Source organism: Brachyhypopomus gauderio, unplaced genomic scaffold, assembly GCF_052324685.1.
Source record: "Brachyhypopomus gauderio isolate BG-103 unplaced genomic scaffold, BGAUD_0.2 sc65, whole genome shotgun sequence".
Taxonomy (NCBI): Eukaryota; Metazoa; Chordata; class Actinopteri; order Gymnotiformes; family Hypopomidae; genus Brachyhypopomus; species Brachyhypopomus gauderio.
This window is the reverse complement of record NW_027506886.1, coordinates 923,633-949,613: the sequence shown is the minus strand read 5'-3', so window position 1 is coordinate 949,613 and position 25,981 is coordinate 923,633. Positions and strand designations below refer to the sequence as shown.

Sequence of the window (25,981 nt, the reverse complement as noted above, 5' to 3'; positions counted from 1 at the left end):
ACAGAAATACAGTATCTGCAGTGATATACAGACCTTCATGTAATTTTTTCCACATTTCATGTATTCTTTATAGAATCAAAAGGCTACCACTCAGTGGTTGTAGGGGGAGATTTTTTATGCCGAACAGGAAGCAGCTGTTGTAAACATGATACTGGCAAATAGTAGGTACCTCATTGGGAATAGGGCCACTATTACTGTTCCAGGGCATGGGGGTGCCAACATAAATATGTGTGCTGCCATCTCCAATGATGGCGTCCTGTGCCATATCCCTACAATTGGCCCATACAACACTGAGCGTCTCATAGCATTCCTGAATGCCCTTCAAGACATCCTGATCCCCGCCTCAGGAGAGAGGCCTGTTGAGGCCTGGCATGCCAGGTTCATGATTATCTAGGACAATGTGGCATTCCACCATTCTCGTGTTGTGAATGAATGATTTGCAGTGCACTCTCGGGTGATGGTACAATTCCTTCCTCCACACTCTCCGTTTATTAATCCCATAGAGGAATTCTTCAGTGCATAGAGATGTAAGGTCTATGATCACTGTCCCTATGAACAGATGCCCTTGCAATGCAATAACTGCTGCTGTCCAATATATATATGCAGAGGCATGTCAAGGATGGATCAGGCATGCTAGACGATTTTTCCCTCGGTGCATTGCTCGAGAGAATATTGAATGCAATGTGGACGAGGCTGTGTGGCCTATTCTTCAAGGAAGAGGAGACTAGAAGAGACAGAAGAGTATCACTTGTGGCTATGTCTTATACTCTTATAGTATAGGCCTACTAGATTTTTGTTCTTTACTGTATTACTATTTCCCAAATTTCTCACACAGTAATGGATTTTATTTTTATTTCCATGTATTCTCTTTTGGAATATTTCATTTGTCAGCCACAATCTGAAAAACATAAAGAATTTACATAATCAATAAAATTAGCATCAAAGCATATCTGATTCTGGATGCATTTTTTTGCTAGAGGGCAAATTTGACTACAAATGGCCCTGACATATACTGTAAGCAATGTAATGTCATAGGCTACAATGACAAACAATGGTCACTGATTCACACATGAGTGCTGTATTTTGTATATTGTTGCCCATTGTGAAATGATTAATTGGAGGTGCTCATACACTTGTGTCAAAGTTGAGTTGTTTGAAGGCAAAATTTGCTTTTGTTCCATATATTAAAGGTTTTGGCACAGTTGGAGCCTTTTGCAAACAAAATGTGTCATGTTGACCACTGTGGCAGTGTTTAGGCCTCTGTGTTAACTGTTTTGAAAAATGTGGAATTTGAGTTGACGGCTGCGTCAAAACAATCAATAAAAACTGTAAATTGCATGCTGAAGATTTTATTTAGCCTTCAAACATGGTGATCTGTTGTCCTGCTTTTGAATGACAACCGTTAGGCTGTGCTCTCATGCAGTACTATTTCCTGACTTAAGCTCACCCAGTGCACAGGTTGCCATTTTGTAAAGGTTTGTAAAGGAGATGGGGGATGTCTGTAGCTTTATGCCTTCAGAGATTAGCTGCAGCATTTTGCAAAGTAAATTGATCTTTCAGAAGTGATTGACACCCAGTTTGTTCACTAAGTCCCTTAATGATTTCGCCAGGATGGTTTATGAAAGAGCTTTCGATAACCACCTCAAACGCTGAGCTCTGGGTATGAGAAAGCATTTCATGTCCAGTGCAGCATGTAGCTTGATATCCCCCAAGTTCAGTGTGAACTGAGACGTGTTCTGAATGTGTTACTAATTAAATCGGCATGTCAAGTATTATCTGTTGTTATTTCAGTAGGTCAGAATCTCTTGCTTTTTCAACCTCCACCAATGTTTGGGGTCACATTTTGTTATTTGTTCATATGTCCATTGTTAGAAAACAACTCTTGAATTAGAGAAATAAAGAACAATTACAAAAATTTCAAATGCCATTTTTTTATTGTTTTGTGATTCACAATAACTTGCCATTTGGAATGTCACGTGGAAACATTCACATCATAATTAATTGTTAACACACAGTGTTTACCACTTCTTTGCACAGACCAAATATACAAAAGGCAATCGTGCAAACCTCATTAAATATTATAACCCTTGGGGTTTACAAATTGTTGTTTACAACCCTTATTCCTTGAAACCCCGGAGAGGACTGCATTGTGTCACTACCATGGCATGTCTATATATCCATGATCTGTGCTAACTGACTCCTTTGCTCATTTTTAATTTGATAGCCAGTTCTTAGTAAAATGTCAAAACATATGATAATAGAACAGGCTTCATATTCTTGTGCTACTGCCTTTCGCATGTTACCACAAATACACAATATGTTAGTTAATGTTAGTTAAAGTTATTGGTGAATCTTGAACGCAAGTCTCTAGTGCTCGTCTCGTCTACCAAGGTCTCCACATATGTTGACTGTCGGCACGTGGCGAAGGCTGGGGACGTCCTGGCTGTTGCGCGACACTGCTGGAGTCGTTCTGGATTTGGGAGATGTTACATTTCAAGCTGAAGAGTTGCTGGTGTATTGGCGGGAACATCCCGAAGCTCTTGGCGCTGCAGGTCTGGCAGGCCGGTGCGGCGGAGACCATCGACTGTTGGATGAACTTGTTGACGCGCTGGCAGGTCTCGCTGCTGAGGCCGGTCTTCGGGAGAAGCGCTGACACGCTCTGCAGACAGGCTTTGTAGCCCTCACTGAAACGCTCTGCATGACCTGTGGAAACGCAAAGACTGTTTAGGAAATGGTGATAAAGTGTGCGTGAAACGCTAAACAAATAGCCTATATTAACATTTACCAAGCAAAGCACACTAAAAACAAATTTACATGCGAATTTACCTTTAACTGACGTGGAAGGGAGCTCGCTGAGAAATCTGACAGTCATTTCAAGGACATCGGCTTTCTCGAGCTTTGAATAGCGTGAGATCTGAAAACAAAGAGAACATTTCAAAACATTAATATTCTAATATAGGCTATAGCCTAATTGTATAAAAAATATATAACTCTGAACTCTCTGAACTCTGAATTTCAGATAGATCTACTTACATTTTTGCCGACCAGAGGGACTATAAGTGCCTTCAGCGTCCTGAGGCTCTCATTAATACGAGCTCTCCTTCGTTTTTCCATCAGTGGTTTGAGAGTCTGCAAAATATAAAACAAGCAAAACATTGTTAAAATAACCCACGCGTAACAGTATGAAAATTACAAAACTTTCTTCCGTCATTTATAAGGAAAACACCAAAAAGCTCCTCACCTTTCTGAGTGCATTCGCCTCCTTTCTCTGAGCTACCGTCATTCGAGCACTAAGAGAGTCGGTAGTTTCAGCCATAATTTGGGGAGTCATGATTTGACACTTAGTGTTTCGCTTAAAGATGTGGTCTCGTTGGATGGCGAGGACAGTTTGTGCCCAGAGAGCCTAAAATTTGTATTTTATAACGGTCTGGTGCGTCTGTGGTGGTGGTGGTGGTGATGGGGACAGGGGTGGGGTCGAAAATCTATTGTGCTGTGGTACTGACGCAGAGGGCGATGCCTCTGGGGGAAAACTGGCGCACTTTTGTTGACCATCTGTTGACTCAAATGTTTGAGTTTTGTCAGTGACTGCTGGCATGTGCTGATGGGTTTTATACTGTCAGACAGCAGGGACTAGTCGGTCTAGTTTAAAGATTTTTTCGCAAATGTATTTAGAATATGCCTCTAACCTAATAAAATGTTAGCAAATGTGTTTAAAAATAAACATGACTGCTACATTCCATTTACCTATCATCTTGGTCTACAGACTGGTCTTCTAACATTATGAAGCCATGGTTTAATAGAAAGTTGTTAAACTTTGTATTCAAATTGTTTTTTTCGTACATAAAACATAAAACTATGCTACCTATTAATTCATACATTTTATATATCAACATGTATGATATAGGTATATGGCTTTAAGATGCCTAAACGAGATGGTGTTTCCTTTCCAGACGCGTATATAGCTACCCAAGCCACGCTTTAAAGTTAAACATACGCTAAAACTTTACAATCAACCTGATTGGCTACAAACGAAATTGTTTGCGCAGTGACGTTTTTAATAGCGTAAACTAAGTTGAGCTGGGGGTGGGGCTAGTGTCTGCAACCTTAATATGTTGTCAACGAACGACCGTATGGCATTATCCCAAATAAAGCTTACGTATTGTGAGGAGGATAGATGTTGATACCTTTACGTTGATACGTTTTGGTGTATTAAATTAAATATCAGTCTGCGGTCCATTCTTTATTTTCAGTTATGATGCATACGAAAAGAGGACATTATTTGCGTCCGACTTTTGAAATTTCCAATGGTTGCTCATCTCACGCGCTCGGCACGAGCCATGAATGCGCAGCAGATGGATGCCTGTTGCCTCGAAACCAAAGCGCGCGAGCGCATCACCACCATCCCCCACAAGTCTGACCCGACAAACGATCCCGTAACCTTTATGGCGCGTGCTGTCCCGTCACCGTCGATATTTTCACAGCCTGTTTTTTTTTCAAACCAGAGCGTCGCATACAGTGGTGTGGAAATAGTGTAGCTACGTGACGCGTAACTACCCACCGCTTGTCTGACTTCTTTTTCTGTTTTTTTTCTTTTTCGCGTCCTCTTCTGAGTTGTGAATTTTAATTACATATAAAAGGTTCTCAACTACAGAGTGAACTTATCCATATAACAAAGCGCAACGATGTCTTGTGACATTACGTAAATTAACATTTTCTCTATGGTCAATCACAGTTGCTTCAAGAAAATTAACAGTGATAAACTGTAGACACAAAACAGGATTAATTGAAATGTGTGTGTTAATTTATATCTATCTTTAAACTCTTCTGAAATACTTAGAATTATCTATAGATCTGTAGTATTTATAGTGTCTATAGAATAATAGGACTGGTATACTGCATACAATACATTTACTAGAGTACGGAGCAAAAAAAAAAAACCCACGCCGTTGTCCACCCAGCTTTTACTGACATGAAAATTATTTTTGTAAAATGCCTCAAGATAAGAGCGCGCAATTGGCGCATTTATGACAAACAAAAAGATAGCACAAGATCTCTCATATGCTTGAACTTGAACATGGGCTCCCCAGGATATTTCAGACATTGTAGTGTACTGAGTTTACTGGTAACCTGTATAGACACACTCAAGCACAATTATACAGTTAATATATATATTGACTGGAGTCTTCTGGACGGAGATCTCAGACGTTGTTCCTGGAAGCCATTCTTCATGTCTGGGGGATGCAGCCCCTAGTGCTCTAATAACCATGAGAACAGTGCCTTCACATCCTTTCCTGATAAATATATATATATATATATATATATATATATATATATATATATATATATATATATATATATATATATATATAAATATATATAAATATATATATATATATATATATATATATATATATATATATATATATATATATATATATATCAGTATAGTATACAACATTTTCTAAGAAAGCAGATTAAATCAGTTTATGTTTAAAGACCAACGTAATAGAGGTTTAAGATCAAGGATCGGTCCAATAAAAACTTTGCTACTGCTTGCAAAAACACAGGCACTAAATTAAGCAACCATACAGGATCCATAAAGTATAAAAAGCATTATCAGCCATTCCACGGACGTAGTTTTGGGGGGGGACGGGGGGGACATGTCCCCCCCACTTTTTCAAAAGCCGGTTTTGGTCCCCCCCAGTTTTTACAGTTAAAACCAAATATTTAAGTAGTGACAAAGTCATGTCCCCCCCACTTTTTAACGGTAAAAAAACCAATATCCAAATAGCGACAAATCTAGCACTAGGATCATGCAGCACCCCCCCCCCCCCCCCCCCGCTTAACAGTTAGACACCCCAGGTTGTGTCCCCCCCACTTGTGAAATCAAAACTACGTCCATGAGCCATTCTTTGTCATGCAGAGTTGACTCGTCTTTCTCATGCAAGAATTACAGTTTACTGCAGCTTACTACAGTTTAGCAATGTGCTGTTCATCACATTATATTATATTGTAATCATTTTACATTCAGAGACAAGTGTCATTCGATGGAATATGTTATTTCAGTTATTTCATGATATAAGTGACATACTTTATCATCCACAGCTTTAACAATGAGTTGACATATATATATATAATATAAGGATTTGCATACAAACCCTGGTTTTAAGCATCCAATTAGTGGGCATGTGACACTTCCCAAACATGAACTAATGCTAGGCAAACATATGATATCATGTAAAAAGGTAATATGTCAATCATTGCCTAAATGATGATAATGGAGACAGGAACCTAGACCGAGGCTTCTCAAAGTATCAAGCTACCATGTGTATGTTTGGTGGTTGAGGCGTGTGTGATTTACATAAATACAAACTTTCATAAATGATTACATATTTATTTAATGAACAAGTATGTAAGTTTTTGTATGTAATCATAGTTTACATTGTATCCTATAGCTGATATGGTAGACAACCCAAAAGGACAGGGTCAAGAGGTGAGTCTTTGTAAAGAATTTAGGCTTTTCTGCATCCAATTACTCAAAGCCCACGCCAAACACCAAGCTAAATTATTTGAACATCTGGAGGTGTGACTTTACGTACAAAGACTTGTTTTCCCCTTACATTCGTGATCCACAATTTGTGACGTCGAGCAATGCCGAAAACCCGTTCACCAATGACTGCGCCCAGCATCGACGCCCTCATTTCCCAAATCCCATTTTGTTCAATCTACGAGACGTTATAGGTGCGGCTATTTGGTGCTTAACATGTTTTAATTTGGCTTTCTGTATGCCTATTTTATGTATGCATTTGGTAATTTGTTATAACGAGAAGTTCTAACCGATTTAAAGAGAAAAGACAGAAAGACAGAAAAGCGCATTTAAAAATATTTCACTCTGTTCCACTCACAGAGCCTAAGACCCCTTTTGGGTCGCTCGCGACGAGATGCAGAGCACGAGAATGGCACGAGCCACGGAGACAAAAGGCCAGATGGCTTCACAATTTGAGTAGAAACTAGTAGCAGAAAGTGGTTTTACACTTTATTAGTGTCTGTAACTAGGTAAGACTGCCTAAATGTTTTGGAGTTAAAATTAAATGAGATTTTTAAAATAACCATAGAAAACCAGCTAAGCACGTTTTATTTGATATAGCCTATTTGACGGAATACTTAGTGCAGAAAAAATCTTAATAATCATATTGTATGAAATAAACATTTCATACAATTTATTAAATGTAGGCTATATATAAGCTATGTTGAATTATGCCATATGCATTATTCACTTGGAGACGCAGACAGACACGTGTTTAATGGTACACGTAGTTCAGAAAGGGCGGAGATCTTCCCCGCCCATATAGCGCGTGCCCTCATCTCATTTGCGCTCAGCCTCTCCAAGCCAAAACGGCGCTAAATACAAGCGCACGCGTCTGCTCTCCCTTCCACGTTGTTCCCGTTAGTCCTGCCACCCCGACTGCTGGATTGAGGAAACGACGGAGCACGCGCACATCCTTGGTGAGTCGCTTCAGATTCAGCTGTTGTCGTTACGCTTATGTTCTAACTGACTCAGAAGGGAAACTAACCTAATTGTTGTAGTAGAGTTGTTTCTAATGTTGCACTGACATGTTTAATTACGTATTTATACGTATAATTTTGATATGTTTTAAAATAGTCTAAATAGTCATGTTTTACTGTCACGTTTTACATTTTGCATAACATATAGGCTACTACTGCGACTAAATTGTTAAATATTTGTTTTGATGTCTGTAAGCCCAATTGCCATCCGAATTGTAAAGAACAGTTTCTGAGGGAAACTGGAAACTGATGACAGCGTGATGTTATAATGTTTCATCGCAAACTGCTGATTAATTCCACGAGATTCATTAAACTGTACTAGCAGACGTTCCGACCATGGCATTCGCGCTGAGACGTCGCACGCGACCCATCCCGGAGCTATGGCAGGTACGTCGGGGAAGAACAGTTTATTATTCATATATGAGAACGGAACAGTCTGCTGCTTGTTAGTGTCAGATCTCAGCCAAAACATCACGCTGAGCACTTACCTGTAAGAGAGTTGCACATTTTCTGCACGTTGTCCTAACGATCTATCGCTATGTAAATGATAGATGCATGCTCATTTAACATGTAAATACTTTGATATGTTACAATAATAATGAAATATTCTTAAAGAGGTTTGCTTATGTATGCAATGTAGTGTAACTACGTTCTACATTGACTGACTGTAGTCATCGCAGTTGTGTATCATGCCACGTGATAAATAAATGCGTGTTCCAGGCATTTAAAAGTACAAATCAATAGTACCAGAAGCACTGAAGGGGAGATTCAGCGCTGAAAGCGCTTAAGAATGAACGCATGCAATGCACAGTCAAAGAAAAACCAAGTTATACTTGCCATACGTTGTATTGGTTTGCCTCAAAGCTGTGGTTAATAAACAAAAGCCTCCTCAACTTAACAGGGGATATAAAGGCATCTATCGGAATTAGCCAAATGGAATCAACCAAATGGAACAAACTGTTTTAAAATGGTAAAGATAATAATACGCCAGTTTGCACTCGGAGCAAGTGAGAGTGGGTTTGATTTTATCCGAGTGCTTAATGGATATTTAAGAGGAAAGATAGATAAGTGCAAATGTGCAGTTGCTTGAATGTTATGAACAGATTCTATTGCAGTGAACCGGCGATGAACAGCCTGTCCATCACCCATTTCTACAGCTGACGTGAAGTGATGAAGCACTGTAAACTGTTGATTCACTTGCATCGAAAGAGTGTGTGCGCGAGAGTGCGAGCGAGCGCGAGAGAGAAATAAAAATTCCTGCACTTTCTGCGTTTTGTGTTTATTCGAACACGCACGCACATACACACCAAACAATAAAAATATTTTCTATTATTGTCTGCGTTGTCTTATTTCATTTGCTTGCATCTAACAAATGTGAAGTATCTATGTGATTTACTGTTTTCATATAGACTATTAATTAAGTCATGTGAACATGAAATAATAGTAATAGTAATAGCAATTCGGCTATGTCTGTATTTCCAAGAATCAAAGGGATTGCAGTATCACAAAAATGCTATCATATGACAAATGATATTTGTCATCATATTACATAAACAAATGAAAGGGTGTAGTCAATGCAAAGAAGAAAGAGAAACGTAGTTAAAACAATAGGTTTCTCACACTACGTGTGTGAACCCTAATAAACATTTGGTCATCAAGTGCGATCAGGTTTTATTTACTCTCGTGTCCTCAATGATACAGCAAGCACGAGCGAGTGGCAGCTGGTCTGTTCTCTTTTTGCGTAAAATATAAAAATGTTTAAAGAAAATGTAAAATATATTCCCCTTTTCTGTCCATTACCCTGTGGTTAGCAATCAAGTCTGTCCACGGTAACAACGAACGTGTATTTAGCACATGAGCAGTTATTAATGTATGAGATGTTTCAGATTGGTGAAAATACACATAGTTTAATGTCATTTCTTGTTTTGGTTTAATTCCATACTTTTCATAGAACTATTTTAAGCCACAAATGTAGGCGTTTCAGTTTCAGCATACCTAATTTAATTCCTGGGCTTTTTGCATCATGCTCTTCGTGAGTGATGTTTAAAAGTCTCACCAAGATACATTTATCCTGTTTTAGACTATAAGGCACCAGATGGCTCCTACAAAAGAGCTTCGGTTGGTCTCGGTGTGAATATAATTGGAGTGAAATTTGAATAACTGTCACACGCCTGACGCGTGCCACTTATATCCTGCTTTTCCCATAGACTGGACAAAATCTTTTCTAGCACACAAAGAACGTTATCGTCCATGTTTATATTCATCCGGCAACTGTCACAGGACAGTAGACGCACTAAGCAAGTATGGATTCATGCAAGTCAGTTACCAGATAAGGAACTCTAAACAACTCAGTGGTAAGTTGCACAACTGATTTAGAAAAGATTTACACTTTATTACTGAATACCGAATAACGTTAGTAATATTATTGGTTTACACACACATATAATGTATGAATTAGCCTATGTAGGCCATTACTAAATTTTGAGTAGACGTTGGTTAAAATGGTGTTCATTAAAATAACTTGAGCCTATTTGAAAAACATTTCCTGACACACACACACACACACACACACACACACACACACACACACACACACACACACACACACGGAGAGACAGTCTTATGCACATCTATGGACGCTATTTTTTATCTCATGAATATTCATCAATGGTTTTAGCGACGAATACATTGGAAGAGCCCATGTGAAATCTGAAAAAAAAACATGTCTTCAGGGACATGTAGTGCACTGTCCCCAAGGAATTGTCCATCATGAGCCTGACGCGTGCGTCGGCGTATCGGTTAAACTGGTAAGTGGGGGACAGATTGCTTGTGCCGCACGCGTCGGGCACGAGGTTAAATCCTCGAGGGATAAACCCCCGCATAACAGCCGCTCGAGCAGAAAATTAGCCTATGTCCATCAGCCTATGAACAGTTCACATTTTCCAACGTGAAATAAGTTACATACACTAAAAACAAATACTAAGTTGAGTTAGAAAAATCTAATGTCTATATAGCGTAAGCACAGATGTATGCAGCAAAGTCAAAATAGTATATACTATATTATTACTATTATATATTACTTTTTTAATTAATGTAGGCTAAATCCCAGCTTACCAACCAATGCATAATGGGTGTGACCCGCTATCCTACTAGCAGTAACATAACGTTAAATACTGTTACAGAGTTAACATACTTTTAAAAAATACCAACAACGCAAATACAATTAGGATTACCAATAAAATTTGTTACTGTAGCCTATGTTTTTTTGTAACGGCTTATGCCGGTGTGCGCGTCTGATCACAATTATATGAGCTAGCTTGCCCCCTATCGGCGATATGCGGAGTCTTTCGCGATAAAAACCTTGTCATAGATATTGCAGTAACCACGTGCACCCATATAACCGCTGGTACTTAAGAAATGCTTATAATCCTTTTAAATCCGTTTAAGTTTTACCAACGCTGTATTGTTAATGTTACATATTGCTTTAAAATATCAGCACTTAATTATATGCCTGTATGTCTGCTTCCAATAACTAAGGAAACTGAACTTAAAACGCTTAAATTATATTTTATCTGTAACTACTAAGCGTTGTAAACCGTGGCACACACGCACTACACAGGGCGTTTTAGTTAACGTGCGCTGCCCCTTTAACGAATGATCCGGTGCGAGTGTGTCCGTGTAACCGTCAAAGGAGTCAAAGCAGATCTCCTCCTCTTCATTGATTATTCAACAAGTTGTTGAGTCCGTGAAGGCGTCTGAAGTGACCGCCAGAGAAGAAGCCATATCATAACTGATCTATCGTCGGGCACAGATCTATGTCAAAATGTGAGCATTCTTCATGGGCTGTAGAAACGGCTGTGCGTGGATTACAGGTGAGATGTCCCGAGAAGGTGTGAAGAAGATAAGTAGTCCACCCAACGGATAATTCCAAAGGAGCCTCACGGTTTTACAAGGTGGAATTGGACCGTAAGGGTTTCGTTCTATATGCTGATTAGGCTGTAGTAGTTTTTACATATATTTTGGTGTTTATTATAAATAAATATTAAAACGATAAGTGGTTTTGTAGGCTATTTGACATGCCGACCACACGACCGAGCTGCAGTCATGTTTGACGTTTGAATTACCGAAATGACGCTACTTCTGAATTAGAAGAATTAGAGGCATGGAATAAAAAAAGGATGACTGTTACACAGGCAGCTGAGTAACCACTGTGGGAACGAATATGAGAGCAACTATGAGAGTTTACGCTTTCACTGTATATAAATAACCATCGCGTTGGAGGCGTAGAGTGGACATCAACATGGCTGTGGAGACGATGCTTCTCGCCGCAAGGCAAGGTGATATACAAACTCTGGAAGCACAATTAGCGGAAAAAGTACTTAACGGGGATGTCAAGGATATGCTGGGAGCGACTCCTGTTCACCACGCCGCACGCGCGGGGAAGTTAACCTGTCTCCGGTTTCTGGTGGAAGAGGCGCGTTTGCCGGGTAACTGCCTGGCGAATAATGGCGCGAGTCCCGCGCACGACGCCGCTGCCACGGGGAACCTGGCGTGCCTGCAGTGGCTCCTGACGCAGGGAGGATGTCGTGTCTTGGTGAGTAGCTTTTGCGAGGCTGAGCTGTGTCCCAGAAACAGTATTCACGCTTCACTACGACTTGACTCACAAGTATAGGCACTTAAACGCAGCATAGCATCTTCAATAAGTATCAAACTTGCTTGTTTGACCTATAGCCAGAACTAATGAGGTCTACTCACCCTTAATGTCAGGATGACAGATTAAAGCGTTAAAACACATTTATTCACAGTGTAAAATACATTACCTGTTAGTCTGACGGATCTATAGTCATATTCACTTTTATCCTAATATAATTTTTTTACTAAATAGCATATCTTTATGATGGTTGACAATGAACACATGTAATAAAGCAATGAATTAACAGCTACACCATGACATGATGAGTCCATCAGCAAAGTAGCATGATCAGCAAATATTCATAATAAAGAATGTGTACTAGTCGGTGGTGTTAAGCCATCCAGCCAAGACTAATATGGTCAAATCATATTGAAGCATATGCTATAATGTTGGTACTATTAAAAGTAATATGATCCAAGTGACTTTGAGTGGCTTTAATCCCAAACACTGAAATATGTCATTGTTGTGGGTCACTTGTAATGGCAAAAAAGAAATCGAAATTCTGTCTCGATTCTATTCACTCCACGATTAGCTGTTTTGACTGATGATGGTTATTGTAACTGTATTGTACTTATTGATGTATTCTGCCTGCAAATAACAGGTATATAGAAACCTGTCAGTTCAATAAAAGGTATTTACAGCTTTCTGAGCTGGAATTCATTGTGCCTCTCTTGTGTTTGCAGGCTAAAGATAGCTCAGGGGCCACCGTCCTCCACCTGGCTTCCCGCTTCGGCCATCACGAGATCACTGATTGGTTACTGAAGAGTGGGGGAGGGAATCCCAGCATTGCCACGGACACAGGGGCTCTTCCTGTTCACTATGCTGCTGCTAAAGGGGACTTGCCCTCACTTAGACTACTATTAGGACACACCCCAAAGTAAGACCATTTCACTGCTACAGTATTATAATTTTTGTTCCTTTGAATACTTATCCATTATCATTATACATGTTTTTCATAAAGGTTGAAGTAAAGTGGTAGATAGAAATGTTTAATTTTCTTCTTCTGCCCTGAACATGTAATTATTTCATGAACATTACTCTTCCAGGAATAATACTTTGATTTATTGGTGTGCTTAATATGTTATTTTAAATGTACATTATTTTAAATGTACATTATCAGCATTTAGCTGATGATTATCAGCACTCTTTTCCAGAGTGGTTTAGTGCTCTTTAATGTCACTTTACTGGTATCATCCATCTAAATTAATGTTAGCTCAAAAGAATTGTTTCAACAAAAATATAAATGAAGCTTCCTGTACATTCTGTTTCCTTCTTACCTGTCTGCACATGCACACACTCTCACACACACACACATGCACACACATGCACACACACGCACACATACATGTGTGTGTGTGTGTGTGTGTATATATATATATATATATATATATATATATATATATATATATATATATATATATATATATATATATATATACTGTTGCTAATCAGCTGTGTCTCAGAGGGGCCATGTCCCATAGAGATATGGCTCTAGTGGCCTTGTTATTGTGATTTAGATGCTGCACACCCTAGTGCACATGCCCGTCCTTAATGAAAGAACCAAAGCCTTTCATGTCTTTTGCGGATCAAGTGGCGACCTATTTATTCAAGATTCTGCTTGCTTCACCATTCATAAATCTGGTCCCATGCTACCATGCATGCAGCCTAGGGGTCTTCAACGTAGGTTCCCAGCTGGCCTATATTGTAATTCTGTTTCATCTCACTTAAACGCTTACATAAATACGGTAATGAATGGCTTATGTGTTGAAGAACTGAAATGAAAAACATTCATATTACTGTAAAATGATAGTGGATTCACTTGGAATGAATGACAGGATTTTGACTTTTCTTTTAATTTCTTTTCTTTTCTTTCCATTTTAAGCCCCCATTCATGAACATTTCTTTGGACAATTTGTTGTAGTCTAGAGCACGTCAGGCTGTGCAGGTTCAGCAGTGAACTGTACTAGGACTTTGTACTGTGGCACTTTATTATCACACCCCAGACTCAAACGTCCATTTATAAAACTGCTTACTTTGCTAATTAAATTTCACCTTAAATTTGAGCTTCACTAAATGTGAGGTCAGGAACCCTTGGTGACTGAGTGAAGTGGAGGAAACAGGATTACCCCTCGACCGAGTGCACCTCTGCCTTGGGTGAGATGTGGACTGAGAGGAGGAACCTGTAGGTCTTCACCAAGGTTTCATGGAGCCGCCCAGGTTCTCCCGGCCTATAGGCTTCACCCTGGAGTGAAGCCCTCTCTCTGGGTGATCCTTTGCTTCTTCCAGAGTTGGGACAGATGCGAGGCTACTGAAAGTTTAATAAGGAGCAAAGCTGTGCTCACGCTCGATAGCCCGGACCCATTCACTATTGTGTGCTGCCGTCACCATGGTGACCAATAGCCTAATGAGGTAAACAAATACCGTTGAATAGCAGTCTGCTCTCTGCTGGGTCTCTGTATTGATAGGGCTGCTTTTGGACAGAGGAGATAACAGTTTGACCTGGCATAGCTTTGCCGAGATGTTGTTGATTTTGATTGTCACCTGTTGTTATGGGGACTAATGACCTGTAACAAGGTCATAAGGTTTGCATTGTCAGTTGGGAGTGAGAGTTTTTGATACATGGTTCACTGTGTCATGTGTTGGCTTTGAGTTTCAGGTGGTGACACCACACGTCTCTATTAGGGCTCATTAAGATGATGTGGCTGAAGTGACAGCAGAGCAGAGATGCCACCATTACAGTTCATGCCCAGTGCGCAATTGTATTGCTTTTTTAAAGCATTATGAGATTTTTAAATATATAGTCAAATGTTAAACTGAATTGTCATTTGGTTTTCTGCCTCATCATTCATCACATGATGAAGTTTCTATAAGCCCTTTCTAATCTTTAATGTGATATAAGTAATCCTTTAACTGAGTAGTCATCAGATGTGGAATACTGTAATAGAACTTGGAATGACATTTTACACTTAATCCCCCAAAAAGGCTCCGTAAGATTACTACTCATTAGGCAATTATCACTTTGAAGAAAAAAATTTATGAATGCTATGATCTAAATCAGGGGTGCACAACATACGGGCGCCTCCGTTGCGGCCCGCCGGTTGATAAATAATATAAAAAATTATTATGATAAATAATTTGGCCCGCCTTCTGGCTTCGTGCCTGAATTTGAACGACGAACCAACAGTGTTGTTTTTTGGGCTACTTTTTAGTTGGGCTACCGCGGGAGTAAGTAAACATTAACATTAAGTATCGATCGCGACATAATTACGACATTATTACACTAACATACACTACACTACTTGCATAAAGGGGTACAAAATGATACAGTCCACATGTAAAACAGTCTTTTCTTACTTGAGTATGAACAGATGACATAGCGGCCCGGGACAAAGCGACACCCAGAAGACAAAAATGAACGGATGCCAAACACATTTAAATGATTCGTACTGCACCGTGGAACCGTGATTTATCCAAAGGCTAATTTGTCCCATCTCGATTCCTCGCTGCCTTACCAGGATCATCAGACGTGCATGCAATCATCAGTTGGCAACGTGTGCCAGACCGTTCAAAGGTGTGGACCACATCCTTCATTAGGGTATCTGTGTCCTTTTGTCCAAAGGCGAATGGGACCGTGGACAGATGCAGATAAGACCCTGAGACAAAGACCCCGAGATTTGTGAGAGCAGAGCACATGGGTTCATTGTTTGCACATATCCCATTATCACGGGCCAACATGACGTGGCTCTCCACTGATAAAGCTAATGGGACATACACAGGACGAGGTGGATGACCACAAAAACCCATTTGAGGCTTTCAGTCCCACATGGGGATGGGCGATCACGCAACTGTTTAGTGTTCATTACGAGTTTTGCTTGGATTTAGAAGCCACATGGTTCAAATGAGGAAGTCTAAAGAAGAATTGGTTTGCAGACCTATTCAGAGTTTCAGTGCTCGACATTTCCAGAAATTAAAATGTTTATTGGATTTTACAATATTTGTACAATACTTTACTGTGAGTAATGTAATTACTGTGAGACTTTACAGTCAGGCTTTAACGTTTTTGTTATTTTTTGTTTTTTTGTTACTAAATTTGTCATTTGTACCATTTCAAAGGAATGCTACCATTCTTAACACGGATTGGCTAGTAGATAGCAGGTAACACTACTAATGAAGTAACCTGTCCTTAGTAGGTATTTTTGACCATGACATTTCTGTAAAGGACAGATCCTTTGTTTTTAAAAAAATGTAAGAGTGAAACCCAGTAAAGTAAGGGACATGAATAAAGGAATAAAGTTACTAGTCAGAGACATGTTGCACTGGATATCAAGAGGAGTTCAATTAAATGTTAATACGTCTTGGTGTATTGAGGTTCAGGATGTTGGCATGCTGTGATTGGCCTGCATGGCAGACAACCAAAAAGGAACGAATTTCTGTTTTGCTGGTCCCGGTTCACTGGAAGTCCACATTAGCATACTGAAGCACAGGAAACTCCAAAATGTCATCAGTCACGTTTTTGTTCCTTCTCATTAATCCTGTCCATTTTATGCCTTGTTATGAATGTGATGGTAACATTCTGCAAAAATAAGAGCATGTGTCCTTTCAACCAAAGGTCAAGTGGGACTTAGCTGGCTTCAAGATCTTCACCTGTTCATCCTCTTGCATTACTGAGGAGGCAAACTTTTTCACCTGGGTCTAAATTATTCAGCTAGGAAGAGTCATAGTGACAAAGGAAGACATACCAGACAAGGGATTCAGGAGGGTTATGAAATATGTCCAAAAACACATTCGAAAATGGAAACATGGTAGCGTCATCTACCAGCAACATATTGTATATTGTTACATGATCCGATCCCGGCTGTAACGCATCGTCCTGCATTCGGTAATAAGTATCTTCCGTGGAAGAGAGAGTGTTTCTTTCTGCACATTTGTTTTGATTGTTTGCCGCTGAATACCTGGGTGCGTAGGAGGTGGGACTGGGTTTGTTTTGTGCCGCTTTCTCTCGTAGCCCAGGACCCGAGCAACTGAACCTGTTGGATTACACTCATCAATGATTAACATGTCTGACCACTTCTTAATGACAGAGCCCCTAAATAAGCGCTCTTCCGGTTTGAAATATTCAGCAGTTTTCATTACATTTGGATCTCTCTTCACTCATTCATTCGCCGGATTATTCTTTTACACTCTTGTTTTTCTTTGACGAACCAAGTTACCTTGCCTACAGTTTAGCCCAGGAAGTACAAGGAGGATCTTGGGTCATTTTAATTTGTTTTCTTTAAACTTGCATGTGCATTTGCATGTTTACACGTAAAGGGAGTTTAAAGTGGAAATGGCCTCAGTGCATCACAGTCTCCGCCTCTCGTCTCCTTGTCCCGCCTCCATACTTCCTGCCTTCCTCAGTCAATCTCTGTGATATTGAATCTTGGGTAACAAAAAAAACCCAATGGGCCAGAACTAATCCCTTTATGACACTCACTGCTAACGTGTCAGTTTGTGTCCAAATTAGAATCCACTCCTTACTGGATTTAAAAGGGAAGCTCTGGCTTTCTCCCTGACCTCCTGCTGTTACAAGAGGAGGAGCTGAGATGTCAACGTTAGTGCTGGACGGTCCCCTGTCCGTAGCCCTGGACAAAGTAGAGGGCCTGCCTGATTTACAGCTGCTTGACTAGATGGCCCAGGACCTGTCGTTATTTAGTCTGTTCAGGCCTTACCCATGGCAGTATCTGGATTGTAACCTGGGTGTCTGGCTGTGGCTGGACTCTTAACACGATGCCCCCAAATTTATTTCAATGACACATCACCTGACTGTACACAAAATTCTGAAATATGCAGTTTAAAAACTCCATAGCTGTTATTCACCTAGCTTTGAGATTGTTTGATTTACAAGAAAAAAATCAATAAAAAGTATGAATAAATCTACGTGACGCAGTCATCTAGATCTCGAGACTGAACACTGCATGAAGTAAAATTTTATTTGTACGTCTTTGCATTCCTGAGTGTTTTCCTGTTTGTCAATTTCTTATTTTCCAGTGTTGTTAATTTCCAAACCAAGAACGGTGCCACACCTCTGTACCTTGCATGTCAGGAAGGCCATCTGGAAGTCGTCCAATACCTGGTAAAGGAATGTGGGGCGGAGCCACGTATTAGAGCCAATGATGGAATGACACCTCTGCACGCTGCCGCCCAAATGGGACACAACACTGTCATTGTTTGGCTGGTGAGTAAATAAGTCGACCATGTTTACAGTGGGGTCTGAAAAATTTTGGAGCTAGAGTAGGTTTTCAGTTTTAAGCACCAGAGAGGCGTTTGGCTTTTGAACAGCTTCACTTGTGACATGTTTTGTGTTCATGTTTTTTAACCTAATTTGATCCCTGTAACCCAGAGCGAGTAGGAATATGAATCAAATGCTGAGATGCTGTTTACTGAGGGCAAACCCATATCTATTAATAAAGTCCTCAATAAGTCTGGTGTCGCAGGTTATTAAGACCCAAGTCTCAGCAGACTCAGCTTTATATAGCTTTATATTATTTGTCATAGTGTTTCAGACAAACTCAAGACAATGTCCTGATTCCACCTGTTCAGTCAGCTAACTTGGCTAGTGGTGCGCGATTTGTTTCTGCGTGTCCAATCAAAAGCGTCCCGCAGCCTCCACTCGAGCAGCGTCCCGCGTTTTCCCCGCGCACTTCGGCTGCGCTAACCGAGGCCCGTGCTTGGGCCCCTGGCCTCTCTGTGCAGATGAGCTTCACCGACATCGGCCTGTCGGAGCGGGACAAGGACGGCGCCACCGCCATGCACTTCGCCGCCAGCCGGGGCCACGCCAAGGCCCTCAGTTGGCTCCTCCTTCATGGCGGTGAGATGGTGAAGGACAGCTGGGGCGGGACACCCCTCCACGACGCGGCGGAGAACGGAGAGCTGGAGGTGGGTGGTCCACGCAGACATAGTCCAGCAAATCCAGCAGAGTTCAAGAAGAGGATTTGAGTTTTAGATTTACAGCGACTCACATAACAGCTCTAAATCTATAAACACATTACAGGGCCATTGATTAGCTGAATGTGGCCTACCGGTCAGATATGGGAGGAGAAATTTAAATGGCATTTACTGAATTAATATTCAGCACATGATCAGTACTGTGTCATTTAGAACTTATTCACATAGCTGTTGTTGAACTTGTCCTGCCATTCAAGCAGAATGTGGGTGGCGGTTTGGGACACACAAGCAGGTTCTGGTTGATCCAGATGCAAAGAGGAGGATATTTGCATGACAAAGTGGAAGCAGCTTATCAAATGGCTCTTAGAGCCTGTTTGTTGTTCACTCCGTTCACTCCATCTTCTCCAGCGTTTTGGTCCTTTGTGTAAAAAAATGTATCATGTCTGATTAGTCTGTATATACTGCAGAAAGGTTGAATATAGAGATGTTACTGTTTCACAATTGTAGTTGAACTGTTTGGGGTGTTCAGGTTATGTGAAAAATTTAACAACACCTGTCCACTACCATTTCAGTATACTCTTTAATAACTTAAAGCACTTAACACTTCTACATTTTGTTGAATGTTTTCCAGACACTTGAGAATATGTTATAAAAGCAATGAAAACTGTGTGAAAAGAGTGCGAAAAGAGTGTGACCTGAATTGGAAGAGAGTGCTTTGGGGCTGGCTACCGGTAACATTACCCCGGTAACATATAGAGAGAAAGAAAACAGGCTGTCTTGCATTGTCTCTCTGTCCTGACCCCCTGAGCTTTAACGCAGGACAGCTGTCACTGTGAATGCATTTCCTCTGGAGCTAGAGAGACAGGCTGTCCTGAATTGAGCTCTCAGCTGAAGAGTCCTTTCATAGACTGGGTGTCTGTCACAGACTGGGCGCCTGTCACAGACTAGCATATGGTGGGGAGAGAGGTTTTCACTGATGTTAGTGGACATTCAGAAAACACCTTATGATGGTTGACAACTGGTAGATAAAGGGAATGTTTGACGGAGCCGCAGGTTATAACTTATTAAAGATCTTATTACTTATTAAAGATCTACTTAGTTAAATAAATGTCTTGTTCTTTAAAATACATTAGCATTAGCAGTGGAGGCTGTTTAGCATTAGTAGTTCCCTGGTCTGGTTGAGCTATTGTTTTAACAGTGTCAGCTTTGTACAAAGTCTTTTTATAGATGTTTAATGTCTTTGAACACTGCATCACTTGCTTGTCATTTACTTCTATCCTGCTTCTACTTAAGACCAGACTCTATGAAAAGATGCATTCAAATGTAGAGAGATGCAGGGGCCACAGAGTGGACACCACTAACTGTAGATTAGGAAGTCATTTTGCATTTCTCTCTTTCTCTCTCCCTCCCTCCATCCCTCTCTCTCTCTTCATCCCTCCCTCTCTCTCTATCCCTCCCTCTCTCTCCCTCCCTCTCTTACTCCCTCCCTCTCTCTCTTTCCCTCCCTCTCTCTCTCCCTCCCTCTCCCTCTCTCTCTTTCCCTCCCTCTCTCTCTTTCTCCCTCCCTCTCCCTCTCTCTCTCCCTCTCTCTCTTACTCCCTCCCTCTCTCTCTCTCCTTCCCTCTCTCTCTTTCCCTCCCTCTCTCTCTCTCTCTCTTTCCCTCCCTCTCTCCCTCTCCCTCTCTCTCCCCCCACAGTGTTGTCAGATCCTGGTGGTGAACGGTGTGGACCTGAGCTTGCGGGAGCAGGACGGCTTCACCGCAGCAGACCTGGCTGAGTACAATGGCCACATGCAGTGTGCAAAGTACCTGCGCACAGTAGAGAACATGGTGAGAAACAGCAGACCAGTGACACCCCCCCCCCCCCCCCCCCCCACACACACACACACACACAGTCACCCCCCACCAGCTCGGTATGCAAGGACACCTTGAATACAGCCTGTGTGTATTCAAGCAGTCTGTGGAAAGCACTGCTGAGGTGTAGTTTGGATTTTCGGTGAGAATGATGGGTAAGAATTGGGCTTGGTAGAGCTGTGGGGATTAGGAGCTGTAATTTCTGTTTCTATGACACTGTTGCTCTCCATTCCATGTTTAACACTCCTAAAGACTTACAGATTTACAGTGTTGTCATGGTAAGTGTATACTTAAGTATTCAGTCCTTTCCATAAGGCTGTTTACAGCATTTTAGTAAGTTTTTACTTTGTATATTAGTGTTACAACAGTGTAATTTGTAATTTGTAATAATCACCTACTTATGTGGTAGTGTTATATAATCATTTTTATTAATATTAACCAATCTGAAAAAAAAATTATGATCATTGTTATATTGTTATAATTATTCCCACTCTGCTAAAAAAAGTCACTCTGTTTTCATAATAAATAAAGGACACTTTAATTTGGCTAAAACCTGGTCCAGCACTAACTAGGTATCATTCAGATGACCTTACATATATCACTAGATCCCCCTAACATTCCAGACATTTATGTCTAAATGAGCAGGCAGACAAATATACCAGAGTGGTACAATGTCTGAACTTCAGCACAGACCATTCATTGACAATATAGCAGAGGTGCATTGTGGGTGTGATGTGTCCTCCTTCACAGAGCGTGGAGCACCGCATCCTGTCGCGGGACGCCTCTCTGGATCTGGAGTATAAACAGCCGGACTCTGGCCTGTCATCCCCGCATGCCACGCTGATGACGTCGGCGCCTCCCGCCGGCCACGCCCACACAGGCATCAGCCACGCCCACACGGACGCCACCCACTTCCACATGGGCTCTCCGTCCAGCTCCCTGTCCAACTATGACTCAGCGAACTCCAGCCAGTCTAGTACGGGGGAGAAGAAAGGGAGCACACCACCGACACGAACAGCAGCGGGTGAGGAAAACACACACACACACACACACACACACACACACACACACACACACACACACACACACACACACATACACACACACACACACACACACACACACACACACACACATATACACACACACACACACACACACACATACACACACACACACACACACACACACACATACACACACACACACACACACACACACACACACACACACATATATACACACACACATACACACACACACACACACACACACACACACACACACACACACACACACACACACACATATATACACACACATACATACACACACACACACACACACACACACACATATACACACACACACATACATACACACACACACACACACAGATACAGACATATACACACACATACATACACACACACACACACACATACACACACACACACACACACACATACACACACACACACACACACACACATACACATACACACACACACACACACACACACATACATACACACACACACACACACACACATATACACACACATACACACATATACACATATATACACACACATACATACATACACACACACACACACACACACACACACACAAATACACACACACACACACACACACACATACATACACACACACACACACAAATATATAGTGTGTGTGTGTGTATGTATGAATGAGTGTGTTGTGCTCTGTGCTGAGGAAGGTGATGATGCTGGCAGTGTCGTAAGGACCAAGAGTGGCGTGATGATGAACATCACCTTTCAGGCAAATGGCTGCAAACATACTTGTGCATATTCATAGCGCAGTTGTTTCACTGGCCCAGTATGTATAGGCTCACTGAATACATGTTGCTGAAGGTGATATCACCTCCAACCATGTTGATGTTGTTCAGTTCTGTGAGTGCGGTCTACTTATCTATTCTCATTTCAAAATGTCCGGATAATGCAACAGTGTAGCAGCACAGATTAGGCTGGACCCTTTGCCTTCAGAAAACTCAACCTATGGTTCACCACATGGTCAACCGAAGTGGCTCTGATCTCATCCGTTACATTTGCTTGTCCTCTTCATCGTTTTTGTCCTCTTCATCGTCTGTGCTGTATTGAGTTAGTGGTTTAGTGCAGCAGGTCAGTAGATAATCTATATGATTTAGTGGTGCCTAAATTGTGTTACCAGGTTTTCGGACTTGGCGGCTGCAAAAAAAAACCCCTCTAAAATCATGTTTTTGAAAGTGTTTTCTAAGAGTAACATAAAATGTGACCTGATGAATCTGTGCATTGGCTATTCAATACTGCTTCTCCTGCCCAGGATGTTTATACTGTAATTATTTATTAGGTTGTCGAACATTTGTGCACGCTGCTGTGTCATTGCTAGAGGTTCCATAAATCTGCTCCCAGACGTTAATGTCACTGCATTCCTGCATGATTTGAACAGCACATTATCATCCTCAGTCACCCATAACCTGCAGACATGACGTCCTTGGCTGCCTGGTGCAGCATGTTTGAGCTGTTGTCTTCACAATGGTGGGAACAGTTGTGCTCACTGAGCTGGAAGAGACTCTGCAAGTGTTGCCAAGGTCCTGTTAGGTGCACCTGCTTGGAGAGTGGTGCCCTCTAGTGACAAGAATAACAACTGCACCTGTCTTAAATTCTTAAAGCGACAAATGGATAGCGCTGACACATTAGCTCTATACATTGAGGTATATCTGATTCATTTTGAATGTTGAATTGTGTACTCTTTTGCCAAAGGAGGCCCAGAGTCAGCCATCGCTGACATGCAGACATACATGGACATGCTGAATCCTGACGTGGCTGATGGGGTCCGCAAGGAGGAGGGGCCAGCAAAGCTTCCGCCCCCTCCTTCTTTCCCTCCACCTCCCCCTCCACCTAACTCCGCCCACCACGCTCCACCTCCCCCCATGTATCCCCCCCCTACTCCACCTGAGGAAGAGGCGTCCGCCGAGTTTCTGAAGGTGAAGAGTAACCTTCGTCGTGTGGACAACTTCTCCGTGAAGAAAGAGGTACACTGTGCCTTATTTTGTTATAAAATATTACTCCCACTGCAAAGTCATGGTCCCAAACTTTAAAAGAACAAACACACTGAAGGAAGAGGGAAGAGCCTTGTTCACACTGGATAATGGGACATGCATGATAAATGGGGTTTACAAACATATAAAAGGCACTTTAAAGGTATATTCCACTGCGAGTTAATCATGTGTATTCGACCTGAACTACTTACTACCCATAATGCTCGTTCTCTGAGATTGGAACAAGGGCAATGTGACAATTTGGTGAAGAGTTTTTGATAAATATCTGGATATTTATGTTTTTCATCTTGCAAGGTTTCACACATATTTGTGTTCCAGCTTTCCTTCTAATATATATATATTGCCTGTGCTGTAATTTTCTGGAATATTTATGCTAAATACGCCAATGTGGCTAAGGAACAGACTTTAGTTTTACTTTAAAACAATAGCTAACCATACAAAGGAGCTAAAGCTTCATTTGTTCCAATCCCAATATTAATCTTAAGATCTTTAATTAATTAACCTGGAGCACTCAGAAATAAAACTCCACCCAGGTGTCAACCACTGACCTTAAAGTCTTATATTATTTCTCTATAGATGCATAATTCCTCTTGATCCTTTTCTATGTGGACATCACACTAATGTGATATTGATTTATTCAGGTTATAAACCTAATGCATACAATGCTATATGGAATGAGCATGTGTTGAGAGAGAGATTAGAGGTCATATTTAACCTAATGGGCAGTGGATAATGAACTCTATAAGATCATGTACTGTGGCATAATCTGCGATCTCAAGGGGTTGAGTGATTTGTTTTTGTACGCTTATCAAAAAGGGTTCAATTGGACCCCCGAGGGCCGCTGAGAAGCCATTCCTGAAACGTCTCGCTTGTGGTCTCATTATGTGGCAGGAGAAACTCACAAAGCATGAAGTGAAGCATGAGCAAACACTGTAACCACGAGACGGCGTAGCGATATGTGAGCAGGGATCGTGCGTAAGGCTACGTCGGGTCAGCAAGCGTAGCTGAACGTTATGTGGATTTTAACTGAACGTTATGCGGGTTTTAACTGAAAGTTATGCGGGTTTTAATTGAACGTTATGTGTGTTTTAACTAAACGTAATGCATGTTTTAACTGAACGTTATGCGTGTTTTAACTGAACGTTTTGCGTGTCTGTGAGCCGTGCTCCTTCTCAGTAGGTTTTGATCTTGTAGCTTTGTTTTGGTCCCCTGACTGGGACTGACCCATGAATCCCAACTGTGAACTACACCTCTGCACCACTCAGCCTGTCCTCAAGGGGACACCTCTGTTTCTTAATTGACATGTGTAGGCGTAGCAGGACATCATAAAGTAACCGCGGGGCGTTCTGCACCAGCAGCCCAGCAACTCGGGCGTAAGCCCCAAATGAAGCGTGTGAAATGACAGTCGGCAAAGCGACGGGGCCCCAGATCCCGAGAGCCAATCACAGAGCAGTCGAAACCCGAGGCCTTTCTCTCCCCTACACCCATTAATCAACCCTAAGGGACACATTAGGCAGCGTTTGTGTGGGTGTCCTAATGAGCACTGCCATTGGCTCAGCAAACACACAAACTGCTTCCACTGGTGGACCTGACATGACATTTAACTAATTGAGTTTGCCAGCACGCCACCATAAATGAGGTCTAGTTCATCTGAGAGGAGGAAAGAGTGCAGAGCCAGACAGTGACGCTGCAGTGGATCTGCACAGGAGCACACGTGGTGTCTGCAGAACGGGCCCAGCAGCGTATACACTGCACCTGGCTGTAATAATGGGTTAATAATGGGTTAATAATGGGTTATTGGGTTAATAATGGGTTAATAATGGGTTAGTAATGGGTTTGCTATCTTTATATCTGCATTCT

At 41.4% G+C, this 25,981-nt stretch overlaps 2 protein-coding genes across 5 annotated transcripts in view; one reads left to right on the top strand and one right to left on the bottom strand.

The window, feature by feature from the left end:
• Nucleotides 1–2,054: 2,054 nt before the first annotated feature.
• Nucleotides 2,055–3,406, bottom strand: hes2.1 (hes family bHLH transcription factor 2, tandem duplicate 1). The gene is made up of 4 exons (XM_076989102.1): nt 3,242–3,406; nt 3,034–3,129; nt 2,827–2,914; nt 2,055–2,703 (listed from the first exon to the last, which is right to left on the bottom strand). Exons 1-4 carry the CDS (start codon nt 3,329–3,331, stop codon nt 2,384–2,386), a joined length of 594 nt encoding a protein of 197 aa, XP_076845217.1. The 5' UTR covers nt 3,332–3,406; the 3' UTR covers nt 2,055–2,383.
• A 7,679-nt stretch (nt 3,407–11,085) lies between these two features.
• The window catches only part of espn (espin), a 40,692-nt gene continuing 25,796 nt past the window's right edge, over nt 11,086–25,981 (top strand). For 2 of the 4 annotated variants that reach the window (XM_076989046.1, XM_076989045.1), the window contains exons 1-7: nt 11,086–12,160; nt 12,943–13,136; nt 18,287–18,473; nt 18,992–19,174; nt 20,881–21,012; nt 21,787–22,060; nt 23,823–24,094. In XM_076989046.1, the coding sequence (XP_076845161.1) occupies nt 11,867–12,160; nt 12,943–13,136; nt 18,287–18,473; nt 18,992–19,174; nt 20,881–21,012; nt 21,787–22,060; nt 23,823–24,094 (1,536 nt within the window). In that variant the 5' untranslated portion in view covers nt 11,086–11,866. The remainder of the gene's footprint in view (nt 12,161–12,942; nt 13,137–18,286; nt 18,474–18,991; nt 19,175–20,880; nt 21,013–21,786; nt 22,061–23,822; nt 24,095–25,981) is intronic. The other 2 variants (XM_076989048.1, XM_076989047.1) reach the window with 1 other exon arrangement.

Bases quoted from the DNA above. Each gene is read 5' to 3' on its own strand.
- hes2.1 (XM_076989102.1), bottom strand. From the start codon at position 3,331: ATGACTCCCCAAATTATGGCTGAAACTACCGACTCTCTTAGTGCTCGA. The intron at 2,915-3,033 runs GTAAGTAGATCT...CTTTGTTTTCAG, and splicing joins TCCCTCTGGTCGGCAAAAAT to ATCTCACGCTATTCAAAGCT. The intron at 2,704-2,826 runs GTAAATTCGCAT...GCGTTTCCACAG, and splicing joins CCCTTCCACGTCAGTTAAAG to GTCATGCAGAGCGTTTCAGT.